Source organism: Saccostrea echinata, unplaced genomic scaffold (genome assembly GCF_033153115.1).
Source record: "Saccostrea echinata isolate AGI-Se365-2 ecotype Australia unplaced genomic scaffold, CSIRO_AGI_Sech_v1 ptg000006l, whole genome shotgun sequence".
NCBI lineage: Eukaryota > Metazoa > Mollusca > Bivalvia > Ostreida > Ostreidae > Saccostrea > Saccostrea echinata.
Genome location: NW_026889755.1, coordinates 6,455,681 through 6,480,053, shown reverse-complemented (window position 1 = coordinate 6,480,053; position 24,373 = coordinate 6,455,681). Strand labels below are relative to the sequence as shown.

At 34.0% G+C, this 24,373-nt stretch overlaps 1 protein-coding gene across 1 annotated transcript in view; it reads right to left on the bottom strand.

Annotated features, from left to right (window-relative positions):
* The window catches only part of LOC133180305 (fibroleukin-like), a 42,256-nt gene extending 20,458 nt beyond the window's left edge, over positions 1 to 21,798 (bottom strand). Inside the window, exon 1 of the mRNA XM_061314851.1 lies at positions 21,702 to 21,798. Within this exon, the coding sequence (XP_061170835.1) occupies positions 21,702 to 21,798 (97 nt within the window). The remainder of the gene's footprint in view (positions 1 to 21,701) is intronic.
* Between the last annotated feature and the right edge of the window lie 2,575 nt (positions 21,799 to 24,373).

Below are 24,373 nucleotides of genomic sequence, written 5' to 3'. Positions count from 1 at the left end.
TACAATTTTAATTAGAGCTGTCTTTGACTCAGATGCATTTCTTTTTAACTGCACTGCTAGAATTTTTCAAAGATAATAGAAAGAAATAATAAAAAAATTCAAAAGTACATTTATCTATTACCTTATCTTTCTTTTTCTTTACAAATTGAAAGAAACAACATTATTTTTCTAATCTCACCTGACAAAACGCACTGGGGTTCCCCAAAATGTTTGTGGATGCATTTTTCATTGATTTTACAAGTTAATTCTTGGCAAGACTCTATAAGAACCTGAAAATTATTTACAAAAGAAAAAAAAAAGATCATTCTTTTTCAACAGATTAAAATACAAAATAATGATATTTTGATGCTTAAGAACTTTCGACTAACAATTTTGATTAAAAAAATGATTGCGCCCATGTAAAAAGGGCGGTTTACTATTCTAGAAAATAAAAATGCCATGATATAGAGCTTTTGTCATGAGCACAATTATATATTTTAGGTAAATTCAACGGTATGGGAAAAAAATAAGCAGTTTCAATATCATCTAAGTACAAAGAAGAACAACTTGAGTAAACAATAATTGGACACAATATAGCGTCAATACAATATCCTACCCGCTCTTCATTACATAGCATTTGCTTTCAAAGCAATTGATTTTACTTCAGATACGAATTCGTTAGCCATATAATATTTGATGTTGGTAATCGGCCATGTTTCTGTGTCGCCTGCAGAGCAGAGCGGCACTTGGGGATCACTTTACCCGGCGTCCGTCTGTCACACCTTGTATCTCAAGAACTGTTGGAGATATGGATTTGATATTTTGCACAAATATTGCTTGGTACTATAGCATTTGAGCATTGCCATGGTTACCGACCTCGTGATCCTTGACCTTTGACCTGCTTTTCAAAAAAGTTAAAAATGCCAATATACATAATATTTTTGACATTAAAGGGATTAGTCCATGCTATTTAGCATATGCACTGATTGTAATAAAGCATTATGAAAAATACCAGCGTTACAATTCACTTGACCTTGACCTTTGACCTATTTTGCAAAGATACCCCGGTCGGTTTAATTTTATTTCAAGAATTCTGAATTTTGAGAGGCGGGGTGTTGATAATTAGCATTTACGAATACATGTTTATGAGCTCATACATGTAATACTGTACTTTGAAACTGTATAATATTCAGTTACCACACAACTTACATTTAAATATTATGAAAATACACCGGGATCAGTATCCCACGACGGATCGTCTAGAGAGACAACTGGTGTAAAGACTTTGAAACACGTATTAACACATGTAAAATGATAAATAATTATTTATAATAATTTCAGCGTAATTATTCATTTGAGGGTTGGGAATCATATTTTCTCTGATTGTAAGACAGTATCGCAGTCTTATACTATGTGTGGATGTTTTTTTGTGCATTCTTGAACTATCGTGCTAGTAGTAAATAAATAGATAACTACACTTAAATTTATTTACATCTTTGATGAAGCTACAAAGCAGGCGACACATGCGTTCCTTGGAACACTCTAGTTCTATAAACGTTTTCATAAACCATTATTACACAAATATAACGTACATAAAAGTGTTTTACAGACCTTTTTTTTTAATTTTTATGTGTGAAGTAATGCATAAGAATTGTATTGTTCCAATGGACTTTTAAGCTTGATTGTTGTTCGTCATCTTCTATCGTATAGTGCATTTGCAATATGGAATTCAATTTCTCCCTCCCCGTCTCTCTCTAGATAATTAGATAGATTAGATAGCTAGAAATTACCTTATCCCAGTTCTCTATGTCAGTGTACATCCAGCCCGAATCTTCTATGTACATTGTTGGTTCAGTTGTGTTACTCTCAAAGTTATTTTCACAAAACGTTGCTCCTCTGTAATAATTCACCGATTTGCACCTCGTAGTTCTTAAACATTCCTCAACACAGTCTAATATACTATAGTTCATGTAAGATTCTATCAGTCTCTGAAATAATCTGTATCCAAACTGTAACGTGGAATAACTGTCTTTTAAATTTCCATTGCAGCACAAAAGAATATTAAGCATAAGAAAAACTGTTTTTAGATATATGAAGTTTTTCATGATTCCTGCTTCTTATTAAAAGTAACCTTAAATTAGATAATTGTATTTGAATTTAATCTTCTTAATAAACGTAAAGCATAAGAGCGTGTGGTTTTTGGGTTTCAAACGCAGCGTTCAACCAATTTCCGTTTTCTTTATGGCTAACTTTTCATCAATATAAACCGTATAAAATTGTGAAATATTCATCAGTAATTTATATATAGACTGAAGACTAACAAATGTATTCGTTAGAGGAAACACTTAAAACATAACTTGCGTCACGCCATTCTCTCGGGAAAAACGACTGTCGGGATTTTTGTGTGATCTTTTTAAAGTTTAATTTTCAATAACTTTTGATGATTTTATGAATCAATGAATCCAGTTTGAAAGTTATTGATAATCCAAATGCTCAATTAATGCTCTAACTAATTATGTTGATTTGTGTGTGCGAGGGGGTGGGTTTTTTTTGTTTTTTAATTTTGTTTCTTATATATATATATATATATATATATATATATATATATATATATATATATATATATATATATGTACAAATCCACAAAAATATTGATAAACATATCTGAGTTTGTTTTTATTATGACAACTCTTATTTTTTTTCCTTGCTAATCTCCTTACAGCTAAAATATTTCCTAGAAATCACTCGACTCAGGATCGATAACCACTCCAAGCTGTCTAGGGATTTTTTTTTCATTTTTAGTTATGAATTTATAATACTGCATATGATTATTTATTATTAAGCTTTTCACGGTATCCTAATGCTTTTTTCTTTACCTGTTTTGAGAAGTAGTAGAAGTCCCGGTGTCCGTGTCTATCTGGCTCTTCTTACTCTAGTATTTTTCATCCTAAAGTAAAAGCGCGATGTATTGAAAGTTTTCTTAATTTACTGAAGCCTTTGAAATAAAAAAAAAATGTGAGTCCTATAGATAAAGGGGTTGAAAGCTAAATTTGCTGACAAATCCAGCAAAATGTACAAAATTGCATTATTTAAAATTTATGATGGCAACGTAAAAGTGTATACCCAAAGTGTAATATGTAACACGTAAGGAGAAAACGTCAAATAAAGAAATTAATATTTTTCAAGTTTAAAAAAAAAGAAAGAAGGGGGATATATTTTATTTACTTCTGCTCCAAAACTTACTGTGGATTTTTGCACAAAGTATTTCTTCCTGCTATAAACCTTTAATTAACTGTCAGTAGAAAGTAGAAAGTATCAGCTACAGGTATTTTGTTCGATCAGTCAGTAGTGGCAAAAATTCCATTATATTCTCTCTCACTTCGTTCGTCCGAATATAAATTAATTCTATTCTAAGTAATAAAAAGTAAAGACCAATGTAGGAATGCTACTCCCTATAACCTTTAATCAATTAACATACATTCTGTGAAATCAATACACAATAATGATATTTGATTATTTCTGTCAACTAAATATACATACACTGGTATTCAAAGAATGTGTCCTTGTTACGAAATTACGTCCTTTGCGTGGATATACGTGTTTTGAGGTTATAGCGAGAGTCGATAACGAATGTGAATGACCTTATGTATTTATATACTGAGCAAAATAAGTTTAGCAATTGTATAATTTTAAAATATTTTCTTTATTGTTTTGTTTTGTTTCTACTTGAAATCAATAGAGATAAAGGTAACAAAAGACAAACTTGTTTTCTAAACTTGACGCGCGGAAATCGTGTCGTCCAACGTTGTGACAATTCAACAAAACAATAGGTTATGCTCGAACACACACGGTCCGGGAAGAATTTTTTACTTGAAAAACCTTTAGAGCACGCGTGTAAAAGTAAACCCGTCAGAAATTGCAAAAACGTCAAATGGGGAAACGACCAGGACTTTCCGAAAATGAACGTCAAAGGGCTATAGGGATGCTAACCGCTGGTTGCTCACAAAAAGATGTCGCTGAACACTTTCATGTGCATCCGTCCACCATATGTCGACTTTTAAACCGATTCCGGACAACTGGAAATGTTAGTGACCGGCAGCGCTCAGGACGTCCACGAAAAACGACGGTTAGGCAAGATCGTTTCATTGTTACTACGTTGAGAGGTAACCGTTTCATGGCTGCTCCTAAAGTTGCAGACGAATTACGCCGTGCAGCTGGAGTGAGGTTATGTGGACAAAGTGTAAGAAACCGGCTACGTTCAGCAAATCTTCGAGCTAGAAGACCTCTCACAGCAGTACCACTAATTCAACGTCATCGACAATCCCGTCTCGCATGGGCCAACACTCATCGTCGCTGGATTCAACGACAATGGAACGAAGTATTGTTTACGGATGAGTCACGTTTTAACGTCGATTTTGCAGATGGAAGAGTTCGTGTTTGGAGACGCAGAAATGAGAGATATGACCCTGAAAACATCATCCAACGTGACCGTTACGGTGGCGGAAGTGTAATGGTTTGGAGTGGAATAAGCCAACAGGATAAAACTGAACTTGACAATAAATGGAACATTGAATTCTCAGAGATACTGTGACGAGATCGTCGTTCCTGTTGTTGTTCCCTTCCTGCGTCGAGGAAATGCGAGCATTTTCCAGCAAGACAACGCCCGTCCGCACACCGCACGACACACACAAGATGTCCTTCATCAGAATAATGTTGAGATCTTGGATTGGCCCGCGAGATCGCCAGATTTGTCCCCAATTGAACACGTTTGGGACATTTTTGGTCGTCGTTTAAGACAGCGACATAACGTCAATAACGTAACAGAACTTACCCTTGCCCTGCAGCGTGAGTGGAACCAGATCACCATGCTGTTATTGCTGCAAATGGAGGTCATACAAAATATTGAAATTGAATGTGACTTTACAACCCGTATCCATTATCAGTTTCAAGCTATTTCTTACAAAGCAGCACAAGATTGTCGATAAAATTTGCCTTTTTTTGTTTTGTGATGACAATTTCACATTTCAATTTCATTATAAATGCTGTGTCTAATTTTTTTGCTTTGTGTTATATTAAATATCTTTAATTGCTAAACTTATTTTGCTCAGTATAGTTACTTAGTCACATGCTCAATGAATATTTAAGGCAAGTAAACAACGACATAAATTTTATTTCCCCGCTCTTGCGCGGGATTTCATCTAGTGCTTTATAATATAATAGAATATTGAATAGAATAAAAAATGTTATTGTACTATACTTACAGTACAGTACTGTTTTCATTCATTACTTATCCTTTTTGTACATGTAACCTTGATGTTCTTATTACTTATTTTGGTGGCTCAAAAAAGCTAAGAAAAATATTTTTGGAGTGTGTGAAAATGAAATTAAATAAAAGTACACAAGGGTTGTCGGGTAAAATCGTGGACAAGTCAAAAATAATTAACACTGTGTTCTGAAAATTTATATTTTTCTTTTATTTTAGTTTTCGTCTATATACATCAATACATACTTACTTTTAATGAGATATATGCTTAAGGAGGGATTCTTGTCTGGTTTTTGACTAGATGAAATATTCAAAGTATATTTCCTTATATGTCTCATATATTTAGATTTAAGTGGTCATATTTTTCTTTCCTCAACATATTTGTACAACTTTAAATGAAAATGTTAAACTGAGTTTGAAATCTAGCAGGGAGTATATTTTTGGCGGAACGGCGGCATATGAATATATCTTCTTTTCTGCTTCTCAAAATTATTATGGAACAATGAATTAAGTTGAAATATTTAATCAATCAAAGACTTAAAGAAAATCTCCAATGTAAATAAAATTAATAGTAATGGACTAAAGTTTTAAAATATATTAAATAAATATGATTTCCCAAACACACTACAATTTTGTTAACTAGTACAATCCAAATACTGATTTTAGCAAAATATCCGTAAAAAGTGGGGGGTTTTCTCTCTTAGTAAACGGTCAAAACTTTTTGTTTTTGTATCAGTTTGTATCTTTATATGACTGCTTTACCATATGTGAAAATAAGAAAAATTTTAATATACGAAGCATATAAAAATAAGTAATATATCCTAAAAATCTAAGAAAAATAGTGGATATTCGGATTAGCCAGTATCTATTTTAGTGAAATTATTTATGTCAATTTGGTAGTATCATCTGATAGACCCCACATGGTAATATCTTTTTATACAAAAAGAAAAACATTTAATCTTTTGAAATAGAAGTAGGCATCGCAGAATTGGCAACAGTATTTATACCCCCCGCTCCGAAGGAGAGGGGGGTATACTGTTTCACCCTTGTGTGTCTGTCTGTCCGTCTTTCTGTGTGTCTGTCCGTAACAAATTTTTCGATACAGTTTTCTCAGGAACTACTCATCGTAAATGCTTGAAATTTTAGTACACACTTTGTTGAGGCATGCCTTGTGGTGGGCTTCATTTTTGTACGAATCTGATGTCAACTTCCTGTTTATCCGTGCGTCTGTCCGTACCATACATAACAAATTTTGGTCGCAGTTTTCTCCTCAACTACTGATTGCAGATACTTGAAATTTTAGCACACTCTTTGTTTAGGCATGCCATATGGTGGGATTCATTTTTGTACGAATCTGATGTCAACTTCCTGTTAATCTGTGCGTCTGTCTGTACCATACATAACAAATTTTGGTCGCAGTTTTCACAGCAACTACTGATTGCAGATGGTTGAAATTTTAGCACACTTTTTGTTTAGGCATGCCATATGGTGGGATTCATTTTTGTACGAATCGATGTCAACTTCCTGTTTATCTTTGCGTCTGTTCGTACCATACAGAACAAATTTTGGTCGCAGTTTTCTCAGCAACTACTAATTGCAAATGCTTGAACTTTGTTTAGGCCTGCAATATGGTCTGGGATTCATTTTTGTACGAATCTAATGTCAACTTCTTGTTCATCCTTGTGTCTGCCCATAACTGAACTTGTGTACATTCACATTAGAGTTTATATTCACATCAAATCGGGGGTATTACTAGTGAGCATTGGCTCACAGACTTCTTGTTTTTTTTTATTCTTAAGGTCAACGAAAAACAATGACTTGACCTGACTTCGCTTTTAAAATAAAACGGTCAGATTTAATGTAATTGATACCGTCACTTAATGATAATGTCTTATTGAATCTATGAAAATTTCATTATTTTTTAAATACTAGAAATATGAGAATTCCTCTTAAATAAACAAAATATGGGATTTATGCTATGTGTGGCATCGCCTTACGGCGCACGGATAATAAATTAAAATGTCTAAAGCAACATAATGTGTCTTCTTGTTTAAAAATTTAAATAAGATTGGATAAGCCCCACTTTTTACCGGAATTCCACTGATGTATACACTCGAGTCCCCCTTTATATCTCCATAAGCAGGCGAAGAGACCTTCTTAAGATTTGTATTAGAAGGTCTACTTTAAATACGCCCACTCCACTTGAAAACTATACATCTGGTGATATATTTTTATCTTCTGTTATCATATAAAGAGACACCGTGACGGCAAAATTGACAAAAGTAGAATTTTTGCAAGACAGATGAAAATTTTATTCAATTCTTGAAAGTATTAGGTTTCAGAAAATTACAGGTTTCAGAACCTAAAAAATCTACTTTTATGGAGAAAAACATAAGTAAAAAATAATTTTAGTTTGTCTCAACACGAAAATAATGATTCACTTCTACCTCTTTAAGGTACGCATGCGCAGAAAAATTGAAGAAGTTACCATGGTGTCAATTCCATAGGTATAAATATCGGATGACCGAGTATTTTGATATAATCTTCAAAAAAGATGATCAGAACATATTCCTCACTTTTGATTACTCCAAATCAATGTTGTTTACAAGTTTCACTCTAAAAATAAGAAGAAAAAAAACACATGACCTTGACACTGACGATAACTACCACGCAATAGATACAACTTTTCTTTTTCCGGTACATACATTTTGCAGTCTTTTCTTGCTTTTAGAGTGCAGTTGAGATCTCAAAACTTCGCCTTATTCATATTTCTTATAAATCTTTAGCTTTATGATACAATTATCTTAAAAGAAACACATGATATTGACTAACTATATAACTTTTAAGTATGTAAAGTCGTCTTTGCTTAATGTACATACGTATAACTGAACAGCCGAAACGTCATCAAGCTTCGCCATTTTTTTACCAATTTCCTATTTTTTACCATTTTCCCATTTCAAATGCTCCGGAGACTGCCGAAAATTAATGAAATACCTTGAAATTTACCAAATGACGACATAATAGATAGTTACTTTGAAAAATGATAATACTTACCCCAACCTTACATGCATTTAATTAATACTTTCATTACTTAGAATATAAATCTCTGGTGTAATACTGATTTTTTTTTATCATGCGCCATCGGACCACATACCACACACCCTATACACATTCCCAAAAATGAGTTAGTTTTCCAGAGATTTCTCTTCATATTTCATTTTTGTTAAAAAAAAAAAACACAACACAGAAATATATTGTAATTTTATGCAATGCACGCGCGCGCATGTGCAGGATGACCATGTCATCTTGCCTACACTGTTAATAAAGTAAAACTTGTCTAATCTGGATGTTGTGTAATCCAAAATCTTGTCTAATGCGGTGTAAACTTTTAAGTCCCATTGCAGTAAATTCAATTGTTTTATATGTTGTCTAATGTTGCCTTCTTATCCGGCCAATTTCCTTGGAACCAGTGGTGTCCGGATAAGACAAGTTTAACTGTACATGTATATCTTTACATTCTGAGTATTAAAGCTTTTCAACAAAATTATAAAAGTTAAGGCTATATAAAGTACATGTAAATTGGTCATTTTACGCATTGCACGTACTCTCGTGCATGCATGTGGAAGATGACTATGTCGTTCTGTCTACACTGTTACATGTAATATATCTTTATATTCTGAGTATCAAAGCATTTCATTAAACAAATCTAAAGTTAGGGAGTTGGGGTTTTGTGCATGTTATCATGACTGACTGTAACTCCTCTATTTTTTAAGATAATATTATAATAATTTTTTTTAATAATCATATGGAAGGCCATGTATAAAAGTAAGACACAGTTTAATTAGCCTTTTTGATGTGTTTCTTATATAAGGTTTGGTTAAATATCTTGATAAGCGATATTTAATGTCTTATAAAGGATGTGGACATGTTTGAATTGCTCTCACACGTTTTATCACATTATGAAGCTTGATGAAAATATATATTTTCGTGTGTGTGTGTGTAGGAGGGGGGGGGGGGGGGTATAGGGAATTTCAGCATAAATAAGAGACCCATGGGCCACAACGCTCACTTGAATATATATGGCCCTTCTGTTTCTCATCAGCAGATTCTTTTCAAATTATGGCCCAATTGTACCTCAGGGGGTTCTGACTTTAAAAAAAAAAATAATCTACACTACATGAGGAATGTATTCCTATATAAAACTTTGACCATTACGCCCCCGCCTACTTCCGGGGTCATGATTTGAACAAATTTGAATCTACTCTACCTGAAAATGTTTCTTACAAATGTGAATGTTCATAGCGTTGCTGTTCCTGGGAAAAGAATTTTATATTGTATAAATTTTATCCCCAGAATTGACCCCACCCTACCTCAAGAGGTCATGATTTGAACATTCTTGAATCTACAATACCTGAATATGCCTCTGTATTTATATGACTATTCATGACCTTGCTGTTCCTAAGGAGATTTTTCAAGATTGTTCCCATCTATTCTCATGAATAGCGTTGATCTCTGTTGTTGCGGTGTCATGATTTGAACAAACTTAAATCTACACTACCTAAGGTTGCTTCTTTATAAATATGAATAATAAATGCTTTGCTGTTCTTGAGAAGATTTTTAAGATCCATGTATTTCCTATGTATTTCTATTTAATAATTGACCCCTGTTGTGGTCCTGTCCTACCCATGGAGCGTCATGATATGAACAAACTTGAATCTTCAGTAAGTAATGCTTTCTTATTAATTTAATCTTTTCTGGCATAAAAATTCTTGAGAAGATTTTCAAAAGATGCCATCAAATTTTCACAATGTCTCAATTATCTTCCTTTGAAATAGGGCGTGGCACTGCCTAATAACAGCTTCAAATCCCCTTCACCCAAGGATGCTTATAAGTGGTTCTGGAGGAGAAGTCGAAAATGTGAAAAGTTTACAAACATACGACAGACGACAAACGGAAGCTGGACACATTTGATCAGAAAAGCTTACTTGAGCCTTCGGCTCAGGTGAGCTAAAATAACACTATTAAATAGCTCTCTGCAATTAATTTTAGTAAGAAATATAACGAACAGTATCATTAAAACTGAGGTGAGCTCAACGCAGAAGGAACACAAGACAAATACTACAAGTGCCAAGTTGGTACATAAAAACTGACCTGTAATACATTTCTATCATTTATCTAACCCTTTTGTGCATAATAGGCCAAACAAACCCTTCAATACTAAGACATAAAATTTGAATCGTAAGTTCTAATAAGATTATAGATAATTAGCGAAATAGAGCAAGGGCCTTGACGGTCACCTGAGTATAATTCAACACTGTGAAGTATCCATAGAAGTATTATAATAAAATAAAATTAACTGATAGACGAAGCAATGCTCGAAATTCTGGTCAAAATACCCTTGCTCATTTTAACGAGCGAGTTATTTCTTTGAGGTCATTTTTGGTTTCCCAGGTCTTACAGGGATTATAATGAATGCAAAATATACAAATAAAATGGACACTTGCCTTTTGTTTGTTTGTTTGTTTGTTTGTTGTTTAACGTCCCCCTCGAGAATTTTTCACTCATATGGAGACGCCACCACTTGCCGGTGGAGAGCTGCAAATTTTGTCCTATACTCGGCACTTACGGCCATTGAGCAGTGAGGGATCTTTTTCGTGCCAGCACCTACTGCGACACGGGACCTCGGTTTATACGGTCTCATCCGAAGGACCGGTCTCCACGTCCCACAGTGGGATTCGAACCCACGATGTAAAAATCAATTCCTTACTTCGCAACTCTAGAGCAGACGCTCTTACCACTGCGCCACGCGGGCGACCACTTGCCTTTTGTATAAAGTATTCAATGTATACAAATATGTTTCTCTCACTTGCCCAGTGCTACAATTCAGTCGAGAGAGACTTGGCTATACAACATGGCTATTTGCCACTTGTCAGCTTCAACAAGTCATTCTGGCTCTCTGCGATTATTTGTCCACTTTGATAAAATATTACACAACTTATGAATTTATCCAGTCTCTTGTCAACAATGACTTTACCTGTAATTAACTCATCAACTGTCAAATAGGTCACCACAGTGTAAATATCTTCAGGACAATTAGACTTTTTGCTAAAAATATAAATAATCTTTATGTCATTCTATCGTGTTGCTTTCTAGGCAAGAATCCAATTTTGAGCATGCTTTGATCATTTAAACCAAAGTCATTCAATCCAATTACTTTGTAATTAAATTATAGATATTACATTATAGATATTACGATATACAAGGATTTTTCTTGATTTAAACAATCTAGCAAAGGGAAGTAACTCTCATTTGCTTCACTTATTACATTTGTGTTCTATGGTTGCCTCCTAGATACCAAGGAATAAAGAAAAGGCACATATACTTATAACTTTATTTAATACATTTACATTTTATTATTGCATTTGCTTTGTTTGCTTAGGGACAGAGATTTTCAAAGTATTAATGCATTTTTGCTAATCAATCAATAGATCCCCACCCAAGCACCAAAACCTCTGATCTAGGGGCCATGAAGTCAATAACTTTGGAAGAGGCACCTTTTCTTATCATAACTATGTATTAAGTTTGTTTGCTAACTACCAAGGAGCAACGGAGAGAATTTTCAAAACATTAATTCTTTTTCAGTATATAATAAATACCCCCCGGAACCCCTGACCCAGGAGCTATGAAAATCTCAATTTTGGAAGGGGCACTCTTCCTCATCCTATGTATTTAGTTTACCGGCTTAATACCCTAGAGCAGAGGAGGAGATTTTAAAAGAATTTATACATTTTTTTACTAATAATCATTAGAGCCCCGCTCTAACACTAGAACCCCTGATCCTGGGGCGATGAAATTCACAATTTTGGAAGAGGCACTCTTGCTCATCATAACTTTGTACCTTGTTCATCGGCTCAATACCCAGGAGCAATCTGGCAGATTTTTAGAGAATTAATGCATTTTTATTAAATAATCATTATAGCCTAGTACTGAAATCCCAGACACAGGGGCTATGAAAACCACAATTTTGGAAGAGGCACGCTTGCGCCTCATAACTATGTATTTAGCTTATCGGGTTATTACCCAGGAGCAGAGGAGGAGAATTTAGAGATATAATGCATTTTCACCATAAAATCATTAGACCCTCGCCCTAACACCAGAAACCCTCACCCAGGGGCCATAAAATCACAATATTCGAAGAAGCACCCTTCCTCTTCATATCTATGCATTTAAATTGTTTGCTTAATACCCAGGAGCAGAGGAGAAGATTTTTAAAGAAATAATGCATTTTCACTACATATTCAACAGAGCCCCGCCTTAGTGCCAGAATCCGACCATGAATTTCAAAATTTTGATAGAGGGTTGAATGCTTTTTAGAATCATGCCAACAGTTTGACTGCTTGATGTCAGGGAGTAAAGAAGATTTTTAAAGAATGTATTAATAATGATGATTTTTAGCCCCATACCTCAGGCCCAAGGGGGGGGGCAGGGGCCATGAATTTCAAAATTTTTGTTGCCCTTCACCAATAGATACTTTATGCCAAACTTAGTTGAAATTGCTTTCAGCCTTTTCAGAGAAGTTGTTGAATTTGTACAAATGTTATCACGTCGCACGACGACGAACAAAAAGAGATAGCAATAGGTCACCTGAGTGACTCAGGTGACCTAAATAGGAAACGGCTAAGGGTCATATTGTGTGATGGGTTGGAGACTGAGCCGATGGATATCATGTTCGTAGATAAACATTGTTTGGAAGGCGGTGCCATATTGGGTTTCATGGTGAATGGACAGAGCTAAAGACAAAAGTAGATAAAACAGGATTTCAGGCCATCCAATAAAAAGTACTTTTAAATCGCGTATTAAGAAACCCCACTGATTCAAGAATTCCCATTTACTTTGAAAGACTCTCAGAAATTTTACAATCATTAGAACTTTGGCATTCATGAATTTGTATCAAAATAGGCCTGATGAGAATTCTTATAATTATTTTTAAACTTGTGGATAAAATTGTGGATTTTTAAATGTTTACGATAATTGTGGAAACTACAATCTTTCGAAAAAGGTACACATCTTTTTATGAGGTTCTTAAAATTAATTGTCTCCTTTTATATTTTTTCATGGCCACTAGGAAATAAATGAATTCATTTACATTAAATGGACGTTTAGATATGAAATACTTTTTAAAAAGTTTGCTATTATACTGTATGTCGATTAATAAAGAAGGGATATGTATTCATATGTTTGTTCTTTGATAATGTTTTACTTTATATCCTCCTTTCCCCGTCCGCCCAGGAATGTCCATGTGGCAGTATTTGTAAATATGAAGAACAGATTTCTATTTTCTATTTTATTTACAACACTTAAATAAATTACTGAGATCTTTCATTATAGAACATTCAGTTACAGACATATAAATATAAATATACATAAATAGACTTAAAAGATAATCACAGGAGAGAAAATTGTGTCTTTTAATACAATTGTTAAGTGTCTTATTTCATTGGAATTATTCCATCAGCAGTATTTGCTTGTTGTAAAACCTTTATGGAGTTCTTTTCTAATCATCATCTGTTGAGTGAAAGAAAATTAAAGATAAAAATAGAAACACCTGACTATTCTTCTGAGAGCATATATCAAAACCGAAAAGGAATATTTGTTTAAAATGTTAAGGAAATTATAGAATAGTTAGTAATGTATATTAATGAATGTTGTACCTAGTGACGTTTGACCATCATCACTGTTCCCCTGACAGATGTACTGGATTTAACTGTAGGCATCCAAGGATCACGCCAGTATCCTGGATGCCAAGGACCATTGAGGAAAGCGTCGTGACAGGCGTTATACCACCAGCCTCCTTTAAACTCTGCAGCACAGTTACTTCCGAACTGTTTGTTTCCATTAAACCTATCGTTGTCTCTGTCTAGTGTACTGAAGTACATCCCAGACAGATTTGTGGAATAAGCACCAGTGTTTAACATACGATCACCTGTAAAAGACAAAATATATAACAAAGCTACATAATACAGATCGTTGATAGGAATAGTAAATCCCGTATAAATCAATGTCATCAATGTGAGTGTTAAAGCAATTCTTTCACTGTACAAAGGTATATACAGTATAATAAAACAATATTAATAATTGTATGATGTCATACATGTATCTTATTTTTCAATTTTCTCGACGCGTAATAAAAGTAATACTAATAAAACAAAAATGAAATTGTTACTAAAAGGGATAGAACTTGCAAAATATGGATGAAATATTAAAACCTCTGGTTTCTCATTTTTTATCATAAAAATGAACCAAGGACTGAATCAATCTGCAACGAACCAAAATGGAAATTTATGGTAATTTGCAGTACAATTAAATGAATATATAAAGCAAGGTTACACTGGAGTTAGAGTTAGGGCTAGGTTAAGCTTTAGGGTTAGACATGGGATGTTAGGGCTAGGGTTGGGACTGGAGTTAGTGTAAGGGTGTCGAAAATATAGATGAAATATTAAAACCTGTTTCAGACTGGATTTTTATATGTGGTATGTACTAGAGTAAAAAAGTATGGAAAGAAATATGTACCTTTACCGATGTGTTTCTTTATGCGACAATACTTACGTAATTTTGCAAATGATGTCTCCCTTTGGCGGCCTAACATCATTTTTTTTCTCACTGTATTCTTTGTAACTAACATATAAAAATATTAAATTTTCGAAGCCTTTAGGCAATCCTTTGCTATTTCTATATTTGCATAGTATAGACCAACAGAGGAAGTATACAGGATATACATGTAGATTTTTTTTTAAATCGTCAAACATATTCCATAAAATTGGTAATTTATAGAGGGAAAACATTTGAGAAGGGGATGACCCTCCCACCCCACCCCTCCGCCGAAGGAAAACATGTTTTGTAAATTTAAAGTTGTGTACAGAAACTCAATTATTGTTGACCTGCAGTTGGTCATGTGATCAGTTTATATGAAAATTTGATATGGGCACTGACGGGTCACAAATTTCGCGGATTGAGTCTACAAAGAATACCATTAAATTTGATAGGTACATATAATTGGAAGGCATTATTACAGTGCATGCAATATTAATTTTGTTTAATTAGCGGAAAAAGGACTCACATATGAAAATAAGAAGGCTTTCTTCATTTTTTTTATGTACAAAACCACACACATCTAAGGCATCAACTAAGTTACTTTCTTGATCAGATTTGCAAACCAAGTATATAAAAAAGCACGATTTTTAATTTGGTGAATCTTTATAAATCACCAAAATTATTTCCGTGCAAAAATAACAAGCTATACGGTATCATTTTTAAGAAACACGAAAATGTAAGGACTTATTCATGAGAATATTAAAATGAACACGTGTGTCACGTGCTACATCATTATTAAAGATATAAATAAAATGTAAGCAATTATTGATGAGAATATTCAAATGAACATGTGTGTCACGTGCTACAGCATTATTAAACATATAAATAAAATGTAAAAGATGAAGACAACAGTGATCGATCTCAAAAATCTACCAAAAATATAAATATGTGAAGAGGGCATAAAGTACCCCAGTTGATGTGTTAAAGTCGGATTACCTATCCTGAACTAACAGAACAATTGGAACATCATTCGGGCTTTTCGTGATGTCGAAATCAATATCGACCTGTTCCGTCAAGTACAGAAAATATAATTAGAAAAAAATATTTTTAGTTTAAATATCCTCGAGATTCACGATCAAATTTCGGTATATACCAATCTGTTTCATTTTAAGACTACTAATGGAACAATCGGAACATGTTTTTTTTCCCGTCAAGTCAAGAAAGACTGAAGTTATATCTTGATTGGCGGAAAAGGTCAAGCTATGTTCTAATTTCTAATAGAATGCAATTCAGTTTCAGTTTTTCTGGTTAATGTAATTAATACAGTTTGAAAGAAAATGGCATTAGGTTATAAACATGTTTGTAACTGTTAGTTATCAATAACCTACTTTTAAGAATTCATCACATATAACTGAACGGTTTGATGTATTCTTGAAAATAGGCCAAAGGACATTGTCAGGTAAAGTGTAACGCTGATATTTTTCAACATGTCTTATGACAAGCAGTATACTTGCCAAATAGCACAGACTTACCTCTCAAAGGTAAAAGAATGCCCTCAATGCCCTCTGGGCTTGGGCCGATATCAACCGTTCGGGATGATACCAGGGCCGATATCAAAACAGCAGTGTAATATTATACATGTACACATTTGCCCCTCTTTTCATTTCGCTTGTCTGTCTATCTCTCTCTCATTCATACCTCGTTCTACTTGTCACGTACCCAAGGTTCCCGTGGCAGGTCCCGACAGAGAGAGTTTATACTTGTCTACTTCATTGGAAATGGAGAAGCGATCATATAACTCATAGAGTCTGTTATTATCCAGTTTGATGGAAACATATAGTTTCGAGTTCTTTCCTTTCGTTAACTGATGAATTATGTCATTTCCTGTATTCAGATTTATTCGATATCAATTGACGTATACAGCAGTGATTTTTTATTAAAAATAAATTACATCATATTCTGAAGCTATATAATTTATAAATTATACTTTAAAATTTTCAATTTAGAGACATTACGTTGAAATGTTATCATTATGGAAAAAATATTTGAGCATGATCATATCCTGAAGTAAATTTTATTTCTCTTTCTCCATTTTCTCATCTTCTTCTTTGTTTCAATCTAGTTTTAAGAGTGCAACAACACACTATATTTGAATATACCCGATCATTAATCTAAGATTTAAAATAAGCTCTCATTTTCCTTTTATTTAATGTGTCACTTCTTAAATACGATATGTTTTATATTTACCGATCCAGACATCCTTTTCCGGTGTCCCAAATCCGTTTTTATAATCTTCCCAATTCTTTTCGAAGCTCTGGGATCCATCCTCTCGTTTTTGTATAACCTTCCAAAGATTAATATATTTCAATTATTATCGTGACGAACATTCGTGAGATAAGTGTAATAAAAACTCAGAATGTGTATGCTTTTTGTCCCCTATCAATCCCTTGCATAACAAAATTACAGATTCCAATATACAGATCATATGCAAGTTTTGAAGCTATATACCGTCCATCCACCGTCCATTGTGTCCATATCACAGTAAACTCTGACAGGACGGGAACTTGTGCCATAGGGATAAATGTTGTACACACCGGAAGTAGTCTGACCATTTTCATGGAGGTCCTTACAATCTAAAGGAAGATCTGAAACAGAACAAGATGTGTTTGTGAAACACTGATGCCCCGGTATGGCAGCTTATGGCGAAGGTTAAAGTTTCTTAAATGCACGTCAAACTCCAGGTCAATAAATCAAAAATGTTGGTATCCAAAGAAAGGTCTTGTCTCGAGGAATATACCTGTGAAATAAGAAAGCCCTAGTAAAAAAAAAACGTTGAAAAGTTAAGGCGAAGGTTAAAGTTTTTTTAAAAGTAAATAAAAGGGAAAGGTCAAGGTCAAATGGTGCCCAAGGGAAGTTCTTGTCACAATTAAGTGATACACATGATTGTGAAAAGTGAAAGCCCTAGAACCAAACGCTCAAATATTATGGCCAATGTGAAAAGTTTTTAAAAGTAGGTCAAATTACAAGGTCATGGTCAATGCCAATATTGTTGGTATCCAAAGGAAGGTCTTGTCACAAGAAATATACATGTAAAGTATGCAAGCCCTAACACCAACTGTTCAAAAATTATGGCCAAGGTTAAAGTTTTTCAAAAGTAGGTCAAACGTCAAGGTCAAAGGCTCAGAGTTGTTGGTATTTAAAGGAAGGTCTTGTCACAAGGAATTTATATGTTAAGTATAAAAGCCCTAACACCAACTGTTCAAAAGTTATGGTCAAGGTTAAAGTTTTTCAAAAGTAGGTCAAACTCCAAGGTCAAGGTTAAAAGGTCAAAGATGTAAGTATGCAAAGAAAGGTCTTCTCACAAGGAATCCATATGTGAAGTATGAAAACCCTAGCACTAAACTTTCTAAAGTTATGACCAAGGTAAAAAAAAAAATTCAAAATTGAAGTAGGTCAAACTCCAAGGTCAAAGGGTCAAAGATGTTGGTATGCAAGGAAAGGTTTTGTCACAAGAAGTACACATGCAAAGTAAAAAGACCTAGCTTAAACTGTTGAAAAGTTAAAGCCAAGGTTAAAGTTTTTTCAACAGTAGGTCAAACTCCAAGGTCAAAGGGTCAAAGGTGTTGGTATCCAAAGGAAGGCCTTCTCACAAGAAATACACATGTGAAGTTTGAAAGCCCAAGCTCCAAGTGTTCAAAAGTTATGGCCAAGGTTAAATATTTTGCGGACAGTCAGACAGACGGAAATATTGACATTTGTTAACATTTAAATATCTTTGAGCACAACAGATTAATAAAAATTTACACACGCAATGTCCTCTACACCCACCCGTTCTTATAGTTTGTATTTATTGTTCCTGAAGTGTGTGTTTCGTTTTCGATAGCCTCAAAGTCTTGTTCGACAAACGATTGAATTCTTAATACTAATTAATTAAGGAAATTACAAAAGCTGAATTTCTTTTGATATACATAATACTGTCCGCGTCGTTTAGAGGGTTTTGGGATAGTTTGGATTGCTTTCGCCAAGTGCTATTTCATAACCAATGCCGACATCCGAGTTCTCTCACACCTCAGAGATGCATCCACACAGCCAAGACAATAAATAGCACTAGCTAGGCATGCATATTAGTTAATCCTACATTATTTAAAAAAAATATGTACATAAAATGTTCATCTTTGTTTCATTCTGAAGATTTAGGTCTTAATTAATCAGCTGTTAAAGGTACGCACACAGACTGAAAGATAGTTGTTAACTGGTCGAATTTACCCTGCTTCCCTAAAAGCAGTGATGGTTATTTCGACTAAAATTAAACAAACGTTTCTTGTGCTTTTTAAGAGAAGTCCAAGAATTAAAGTTGCATTGTGAACAAGAATGAAAACCTATATTGCATGCTTTCTTTTTTATTTATTCTTAAATGCGAGCTTTATTACCGGTTTAATACTTCAATATAATTAATATGGTAAAAAGTTTTGTTTTTGTTTTTTTTTTTTTGGGGGGGGGGGGGGTCACTTCCTGCAAGCATTTTTTCCAATAATGAAGATCTATATACATCTATGTGCAAATAAATAATTGACTAAGTTTGGCCACATGAAATATTTTTTTCACAAACTCCCAAAAATGTTCTATCAAGTGAAAATATGTCATTTATAAGGAAAATGGCCAGTTAGTGAGAATTTTGAACATCATAGAGCTCATTTTCTTCATATTTTAAGAATTTGTTATTTCCTAAAGTTTTAAAATGTATATGAATCTCGGGATGCATGTTTGTGGCAAGTGTACTTAAAAATGTTTGTTTAAAAAAGATTTTCATGGTCATTGAAATCAGTATGACTCACTTTTATTGGAATTGAATATTGCTAACAAAAAATAAAAAAAAAAAAAAAAATTTTCATTCAAAGCATATTATAATTTTTCCATGTATTTCATAAGAAATGATTTAACATGAGTAGTTAAAAAAAAAATACTGGCCCAATCCTGACAGGTGCTTCAATATAGAATATGTCATTTGTTAATCCTTTACTTTTTGGTTTCAAGTAGCTAAATATTGAGTGGAATAAGATATATACGTTTTCAGCTTTTTGTTGATTGAATCTTAAAGAGATGTAACAAGAAGTCTGTGAGCGAATGCTCAGTAGTAATACCCCCGCTCTGATGTGAATATACGGTTACCCTCTCATTCGATGTTGACATCGAATTCATACAAAAATGAATCCCACCATCTGGCATGCCTAAACAAAGATTGTGCTAAAATTTCAAGCATCTTCGCTGAGTAGTTGCAGAGAAATCTGTGACGGAAATTTGGTACAGACAGATGCACGGTTAAACAGGAAGTTGACGTCAGATTTAAACAAAAATGAATCCCACCATATGGCCTGCCTAAAAAAAGAGTGTGCTAAAATTTCAAGCATCTGTGATGAGTAGTTACTGAGAAAACTGCAACAAAAAATTTGCTATGGACAGACGCACGGATAAACAGGAAGTTGATATCTAATTCATATAAAAAGAAATCCCACCATTTGGCATGCCTAAACATAGATTGTGCTAAAATTTCAAGCATCTTCGCTAAGTAGTTGCTGAGAAATACGCGACGGAAATTTGGTAAGGACAGACGCACGTATAAACAGGAAGTTGACATCGGATTCAATCAAAAATGAATCCGACCATATGGCATGCCTAAACAAAGATTGTGCTAAAATTTCAAGCATCTTCGCTGAGTAGTTGCTGAGAAAACTGAGACCAACATTTGTGTTACGTATGGTACGGACAGACGCATGGATAAACAGGAAGTTGACATCGGATTTAAACAAAAATGAATCCGACCATATGGCATGCCTAAACAAAGATTGTGCTAAAATTTCAAGCCTCTGTGATGAGTAGTTGCTGAGAAAACTGTGACCAAAATTTGTGTTATGTATGGTACGGACAGACACACGGGTAAATAGGAAGTTGACATCGGATTTGAACAAAAATGAATCCGACTATATGGCTTGCCTAAACAAAGATTGTGCTAAAATTTCAAGCATCTATGATGAGTAGTTGCTGAGAAAACTGCGACCAAAATTTGTGTTATGTACGGTACGGACAGACGCACGGATAAACAGGAAGTTGACATTGGATTTGAACAAAAATGAATCCGACCATATGGCATGCCTAAACAAAGATTGTGCTAAAATTTCAAGCATCTATGATGAGTAGTTGCTGAGAAAACTGTGACGAAAATTTGTTACGGACAGCCACACGGACACACAGAGAGACAGACAGACACACACACAAGGGTAAAACAGTATACCCCTCTCCTTCGGAGCGGGGGTATAATAAAACTTACTTTTATCAAAAGTTAGACTAGGTGAGTACGCCATTAACAGTACCGTATTGTGCTAAGATTTATTATTTAAAAAAAATCATGGTCTGTCCCAATACTTGGAAATACCTAACAAAATTTTATGCAAGAAAAGGACTGTTCTTGAATAAAAGGATAGTGCATTCGTATAGGAAGTTTGGCGTATACAAATAATTTAACAGACCCCTTTCACATGTATTTTGAAGATCAGCAGCTGATTAAAAGACACATTCTGAAAGTTGCGGAGGAGTTAGCAAGAAAAAGATATTAACAGCTTTCCCCAAAAAGAAAACTATTGCTTAAATTGTTTGTGGGAAAGGGGGAATATGTTCCTACTTTTACACCCCCCTCCCCCCTCCCACGAGATACTACGTGTAAGATTGATAATACGTTTTAATGATACAAGACAGAATTGAAAATTTCCAAATCTATCCTTCCACGTAAATTCAAAGTTATGATCTAAATTTTTATCTTAATGCTCAAAACAAGATTCAGTTATGATGATATATGTATATAAAAATTTCAAACCTTGGCAAACCAAGTCTGTTTTCCAAGTTCCATCCTTACGACATACAATCACTCCGGATCCTCGCTGTTCGAAAGAATCCAAGCATTTTATGTGCATTTGTTTATATATTCCTATCCCGTCCCCTTCCTGTACATCCCACGTGGTATTCTCCTTGTGCATAGGGATCCCACAGTCTAACAAAAAAAAAATCTCTGTCAAGATTACTTACCTAAACATTACTATCTTAACACAAGAAGTCTATGAGCTAATGCTCACCAGTAATACCCCTGTGTATATACGCTCTCATGTGTATATGCATAAGTTCAGTTCAAGAAATAATGTACTTAATATGATTTTTTTTAAGATTCGTCATTTTCATCATCATTAACGAATATCCAGAAAGACAATGTCCACAGTAACAAAATATAAAAATCAAAGCAACGCAGGGATAAAAAGGAGGTTGACATCGAATTAATATAAAAATAATCCCACCACATGGCATGCAAAAAGAATGAGTGTGCTACAATTTCAATCATCTGCGAAGAGTAGTTGCTGAGAAAACTGCGACGAAAATTTGTTACGGACAGACCCACACCCAGACAGAAACACAAGGGTAAAACAGTATACCCAATCTCCTTCGGAGCGGCGATATAATATTAAAAATACAATAGGTTTTGTGAACTCTGCGATGGATAAAATTTGAAGTCGTGCTCAAAGTGCATGAACTTATAAATACCGAAGAAGAAGTATCCTCAGGGACAGACTGTCAAGATGTAGAGATATAAGGTCAGAGGTTAAAAAAAGAATAGTAATCATGCTCAAATGTCATGAATGACAAAGAATCGAGCGACAGGTATCCTACATATATGGGCAGTGTACGTTTCAATGGCAATGCTTTTTTTTAAAGTGCAATCCTGATGCTATCTGGATGCTGTTTTTTATTCTGATACTGATTTATGTATCAAATTTAGTTCCTTTCACTAAACGTAAATTATCCCAGATTTTGTTCTAGTGCCGACAGACCATATCGACTTTCTTATAAATTGTCATAATAATATTACATGTACTATTAAAAATATTTAGTTAGGAATTTATTATTTTCAGGGACTTTTAATAAATGATAGTCAAGCAGAATTTGGTAAGTATTGAGTTAATGGCCACAGAATTATAGACATTGTCGACGACATTTTCAAATCCTCAAGTTTTTTGACGATTTTATCTATAATTAAAAAAAAAACAAATATAATGCTTTCAAACTGAAACATCTACCTGACTATATAAAAAATATATAACTCAACAATTATCAGTTATCTTAAGGTATAAATCTCTCATTTCCATGCCTTAAAAAACCTTTTATTATGTTAGAAAAAATAACAATTAAAATATCAAAACCTTATATTAGTCTTGCAATGGTGAATTATTTTTCAAACAAGATCGATACTTTCAAGATCTATTGAATAAAATGTTAAGCCTCTTTAAACAAGTATTTCAATGTGTCAAGGTCGGAAGGTTGTGAGTTCGAATTTCGGCTGCGACTGACCCAAGTCGATGAAAAAAATAGGTAGCAGTTGTTCCTTCGCCAAGCGCTCGGCACTTTGAAGTGAAAGTTACGAGTCCTTCGGCTGAGACCTTAAAAACCGAGGCCCCGTGTTACGGCAGGCGTTGATACGATAAAGAACCCTCACTGCTCAATGGCCCTAAGTGCCGAGTGAAGGTCAAAATTTGAAGCCTTTCACCGGTATATGGTGACGTCTCTATATGAGTGAAAAATTCTCGAATGGGACGTAAAACAACATACAATCAATCAATCAGTGTGTCAAACTGTGGAACTACATGTTTCATGCATAATTAGAATATTAATACGAAATCGTGCTGACTGAGCATTACATAATGTTTTGATCCCATCGAAAAAGAACACGCTATTTATGACGTTGAATGGAAAGTCTGGACAAAAGAATAAGAGTTTTGATTGATGGTAAATGAAGTATTAGTGAACAGAGATCACTGTTGTTTACTTACATTGGGAATGTACATGCAAACAGTGTTTTCAATTGCTTTGTTTTGGTCTAATACAATATAATAATACTTTAATAGATTCTAAATTGTGTCCTTAACTGTAGATTTTCATTTATTCCATTTTTCATTAAAGGGCAGATCACTCTAACTGCATAAAACTACCATGGGATTTAAACTCTTTACTTAGCAGTCTTTTGAGCTTCCTTAACTACTCAGTCAATCGATATCTAATTTTATTTATACGTTTTTTTTTTTTTAGTGAATGCAAAATTATATATTTTTATTTCGGGTGCTTTCGAAATATTTTAAATTTAATGTTGTATTTATATTAACGACGATATTTTTTTCTCATTAGATATATCACAAAGGAGTCAACTGAAAATGAATCATTGTTAAGGGAATAAAGTTGCACTGTGGTCGGGATTATTCTCCTCGGAAAGATAATGGAGAAATGCAACAATAGAGAGACACCAAAGGTGACAATTATTCTACATAAAAAACAACTAAACTAGTCAATACCAATGCCTCATCACCGAAGTAGAAAAAAAAAGATACAAGAATCTTCTATTGTGCGTAGCTGAATATATTTATTCAACGAATTGTGTATCCCGGAGCCTTTTCCAGGGCTATAGAAAAAAAAACAATTCCTTGATTAATATTTGATACAAATTATATA